At 32.9% G+C, this 5,088-nt stretch overlaps 1 protein-coding gene across 1 annotated transcript; it reads left to right on the top strand.

Annotated features, from left to right (window-relative positions):
- The first annotated feature begins 2,207 nt into the window (after positions 1-2,207).
- LOC125186379 (probable transcription factor At5g61620) lies at positions 2,208-4,297 on the top strand. The gene is made up of 5 exons (XM_048082738.1): positions 2,208-2,496; positions 2,585-2,787; positions 2,857-2,907; positions 2,990-3,046; positions 3,132-4,297. Exons 1-5 carry the CDS (start codon positions 2,253-2,255, stop codon positions 3,273-3,275), a joined length of 699 nt encoding a protein of 232 aa, XP_047938695.1. The 5' UTR covers positions 2,208-2,252; the 3' UTR covers positions 3,276-4,297.
- The last annotated feature ends 791 nt before the right edge of the window (positions 4,298-5,088 follow it).

The raw sequence follows: 5,088 nt of genomic DNA on the forward strand, positions 1-5,088 counted from the left end.
CAAGTTATAGCCTTGATTCTTCAATAAACTCTTGAATTTCAACTTGAATTCTTCTCAATTGATGAAGAAATCTTGGAGAAAAGATGAAGAAAATTTGAAGAGAGTGGGGAGAGAGTGAGAGACGGTTTTTGATAGTGGGAGGAGGCGTGATTTATGATCTAGGGTTTTGGTCTTCTCTCTTATTTATAGAGTGCCAAAATAATATCCAATAATTAAATAAATCAAGATTTGAAAGATTTGTTGGTTGGATGTTGGCGTGAAGTAGAGAGAAATAAGGGGGATTCGAAAATTATAGGCTATTTAATTAGCCTATAATTAAATTCAAATATTTCACGGAGTAGAATATTATATCACGGAGCAAGAATATATAATTAAATCTCCCCAAATAATAGGAAAAGTGGCGTGACTTTTGATTCCTTAGAAGGAATTTAATATAAATCCTAATTAAATTAGGATATGGCAATATCTTCTTAGATATAGCAAGATATGGTAGGATATTCTAGCATATTTATATTTATTCATGGAATAGAATAAATAAGAGATCAAATAATATAATAAATAGTTTCTCCCTCCCTTCTAGATGAGATTTTCGAAAATCTCATGGATATCAAAGGTGGTGTTTTCGAAAATCCCATGATGGAATTAACGTATAATTGGACTTTGGATTTAATTTGGATAATCATCCCAAACAAATAATTAAATCCAAGAAAAATAGGATTTCTTCTCCAAATAAAAAATAGGAGAGACCGAAAATTCCACATGCTTAAATAATGCTCCTATTTAATTCTCACTCATTTCTTAGGAAAATAATCCACCACAATTATATTACTCCGCATCAAATATTCACACCAAATCAATCATTTCTTTACTTCCTCTTCTTTTTCTCAACGCATTGACCTTTCAACGGCCACGTCATATTTTCCACATCTTTGACTATTCAATAGCCACGTCATAATTTCAACATGTTGACTATTCAACTCAATCTCAATTCTCATACGCAATTAGGTCACAAAGACACCATGTAATTAATCGCTCATCAATTAATTCGCATATCATAGCATTTAAGGCATTTAATGCAAAAATTTTATAACCCGAAAATTAGGGTTTGAAAAAGTGGGGCGTTACATACCAGGCATGATTTGTCACAGAATAATAAACTGGACAGAGAGGCATATAGATGTGAAATTATTTATGATTATTAATGCTTACGAATATATGTATTGGTTGGAGCATATGTCTGATAATTGTAATATGAAATTAAGGGTGAAATTTATATATATTGGATTGATGGCTCATAGGTATCGATACAATAGATGTTGGACTGTGAATGTATTTAATAGGAGTGTTTTATTTGACATGCGGATTAATAGCTTTATAAATTTCTTGGATTTATTTATTTTAAGAATATATGTCAAATGGGTTAGGGTGTGACAATATTATGTCAATGATGTACTAAATCTTATATTATTTCAAATTATATTCTTTTTCCCTTTGCCATCCCTTTGTTTTTTTGTTACAATATTAGATTTAATTTTATAAAATTAAATTTAAATATAGATTTTTAAATACCAATAAATTATTTTTAATTAAAATTATTAATTTATGTATTTATTATAAAAGAGTTTTGTGTGAGTTGGTTGCATATTTTTATTTCTATATATATAGCTATGAGACGAGAAAGAATACATAAATTAATAATTTTGATTAAAAATAGTTATCGTGCTATTCGGACTGCCCTACAAGTTTCGGGTTGCACAAACTCTAATAATTAAAATCAACCGCGTCATAATCTAATTTATGAGTACTAGTATACTTTTGGAAATTAAAAAAATGCATAACTAAAGTGGGCTTTTATACATTATAAATATAAAAATGATAGTGCCAAAATTAAGCGATAAAGAAACAAATTTTGCGGATTGTTAGACTTTTTACTTTACAAATATTAAATAAGTATGTGACAAAGACATAGTATATATTGGCACGACATATCGGTGGAAACGAATTAGCCAAGCTTAATTAATGAGGTTCCAATACATCTTAGAACGAGATCTCTCTAATTAGTTGTGACGTTAATTCAGAAGCAACCTCGTCCTCAAAGCATTTTCCTTTAAAATCGAGTCTGTTTCACTCTCTTATTGTTACTTCTATCTCTCTCCCACTATAAATACCATTACCACGCACATGTTTTTTTGTAAGCTTGAAGTGTGTGTGTTTGTACTTATACTTGGTCAATATATTTTGTAATTACAAATATGAGTGTGAGTAAGTGTGTGCATTGTGGGCACGAAGACAATGCATACACCGAAACATGCGAAAATGAATGCAACAAAATTAAGCTATTTGGTGTTCGGATTAGTGTTGCGAAAGCCGATCCATCTTCCATCCGAAAGTGTAGGAGCATGGAAGATTTAGAGGCGGCCGACCCTGCCCTCGACGAGCCGGGATATCTGTCGGATGGATTTGTTCATCAACATGGATCTCACAAAAGAAAGCGAGGTATATATGTATTTTATTTAATTATCTAAACTCCAATTTTTTTAATTTCTTGAATATTTCATTCAAAAATAAATGTGTGTAATGAAAGGGAATCCATGGAGTGAGGAGGAGCATCGATCATTCTTGAAAGGTTTGGAGAAATTGGGAAGAGGTAATTGGAAAGGAATTGCAACCGAATTTGTTCCCACAAGAAAATCCTCCCAAGTTGCTAGTCATGCTCAAAAATATTTTAATCGATTGAAATTGACAATTTCCAACAAGAAACGACGTCGTGCCAGCGTTTTCGACATGGTAAGTAAGTTGCACTAGCTAGCTTTATTCTTAATTTGGTGATTAATTCATTAATTTGTGATGATGTAGGCTAGTAGTTCAGCTGGAGCTTCAAAGGATACAAGGGAGCACAAAGAAATGGTTAGATCTAATCCATTTTCTTGCACAAATTGTATCAACATTCAACAATAAACATGAAATATAGCTTGATTTACAATTACAGCCCCATGTTAAAAGGCCGCCGCCCGTGCAACCCTATTCATGGCGACCCGATCTTCAGGTGCATAGAGCAATTTCTTATTGTTAAATTAAGAAATATTTGATAATGTTGGCTAACATATATACCATATTTTGATGTGAATTAGCCAAGAATTGCAGCATCAGAAGCAGTTGTAATGCCATGGGCGCAAGTGGTGTATTTACCATGCCAGAGCCAGACTACTACTTTTCTGCCCAATAATTTTTCCACATTGTGCCTTCAACCACTAATTATCAAAAATTGCACTTAGCATTAGGGACTTAATTAATTAAAACTGCCATGATCTCACACATTTTTTTTTATTAAGTTTCTTGAAAGACAATAATTTCTGATGCATCATAACTTTGAGGTTTTTGATGTAACAATAATCAGAGATTGGTGATAAAATGAAGTTTAAAATAAACTTTAGACCAACCACACTTATGAAGATAATCACATCTAGATTGGCAGACCTGCAAAATCAACTTCTAACATCAAATTAATATGTTGACTTTCATTAGCCACAAACATCTAAAGCAAAATAAACTCTTCATTTTAATTTTTCTAGATCACAACATTCATTAAATTTCTCCATTTTTAATTTTTTTTTTCCTGGCTAACTAAACTTGTCAAACCGATCTTATGCTTTCTAAGGTTATTCCTCCACTAATGCAACATCATTTAGGTATTTTACAGAAATTGAACAACTTTGTGAATATCCCACTCATACAATTATTTTTTCAAACGTTTTAATGAACTGCCCAGTTATTTGAAAATTGCCCAGTTTCAAACGTAAAAAATTGCAATTTCCAATCAATATCAATACAGTGGGCTTTTAAATACTACATGTAAAATCAGTTTTGTAACATATTTTTGGAATGGACAACACAAAGAATAGGTGAAGTAGCTGAAGTGGCAGGGGAGAAGGTGCTTGAACTGGATCCCGATGATGATGTTGTTTACGAGCTCCTTTTCAGCATCAACGACATTTATCGCTCCAAGGACAGGTGAGACGAGGCTATTAGCGTGATGAAGATGATGAGAGATCAAAGAATCAGGAAAACGTTGAGATGCAGTTGGATTGATAATGATATGGATGCTGTTTTTTTTTAATCGATCAAATCTTTGTATAGTCTCTTTTTGATGCGGGTAAAAATATCCAAAATTGAATCAATGTTAAGAGCGATGACGTCAAATAGAGAAATACCAATGTAACATAAAGGATGACGTCAAATAGAGAAAATACCAATGTAACATATAGCTTGAAATTCATCTTTCACATTGTCATAACAGGCCAAGAGAAAAAAAGAATAGACATTAGTACGTTCATCTCGACATTCTCCACCTTTTTCTCGAATGGCAGCAATAGGAACAAGATGTAGGTTATACAAAATGCTGTCAAATAAATCATGCTCCAAGATGAGCCAATCACGTGATTGGTTTGATGGCTCGTAAGTTGCATTTGTATTCCATCTCTTCAATATTAAGTCAAGGTCTGTGGATGTCTTCAAATTGGCTAGCTCAAATAGACCTGTCTGAATTGCAAATGATGTGCGAAAAAACTGGATTCGAGATTGCAGTTGTTCCATCAGAAGAGATTCCCCATTTAGATAGAGAAGGTCCGTGATATGTATACTAACATTATAGTTAGTGTTTTCACGTGCAACTATTTTGCATTCAATGATGAAAGATTCTACAGACGGGGTCTTTTATTCATGACTTCAATAACAGCAGGTAACATATTTGTAACACAAATATTGTTTACAAAAATATCAATGTCACTCTCCTTGCCATGAATATGTGCTCGTTCAAAGCCTGGGATGTCGAACTTGCATGCATAATACATGCATTTTAAATACTAAGAATATGTTTGACGGCTCATCCAACTAAACCCCAAACCACTTTGTTGACCAACTTTCACCGGACTACTTTGTTGACCACTTTCACCGGATTAGGTAACTTCGATGCCAATGTGAGATGCTATATGGATGGTCAGCTCTTATTACTATCCTGATTAATATAGCATATTTGTGATGCCCCGAATTTTCGTTCCCTTCTTTCGAATTAGATCGAATTTAATTAGT

Source organism: Salvia hispanica, chromosome 5 (assembly GCF_023119035.1).
Source record: "Salvia hispanica cultivar TCC Black 2014 chromosome 5, UniMelb_Shisp_WGS_1.0, whole genome shotgun sequence".
Taxonomy (NCBI): domain Eukaryota; kingdom Viridiplantae; phylum Streptophyta; class Magnoliopsida; order Lamiales; family Lamiaceae; genus Salvia; species Salvia hispanica.

Excerpts from the sequence above, each read along its gene's own strand:
- LOC125186379 (XM_048082738.1), top strand. The coding sequence starts at position 2,253 with ATGAGTGTGAGTAAGTGTGTGCATTGTGGGCACGAAGACAATGCATAC. Across the intron at positions 2,908-2,989 it reads CAAGGGAGCACAAAGAAATG|CCCCATGTTAAAAGGCCGCC; the intron begins GTTAGATCTAAT and ends TTACAATTACAG. Across the intron at positions 3,047-3,131 it reads CATGGCGACCCGATCTTCAG|CCAAGAATTGCAGCATCAGA; the intron begins GTGCATAGAGCA and ends GATGTGAATTAG.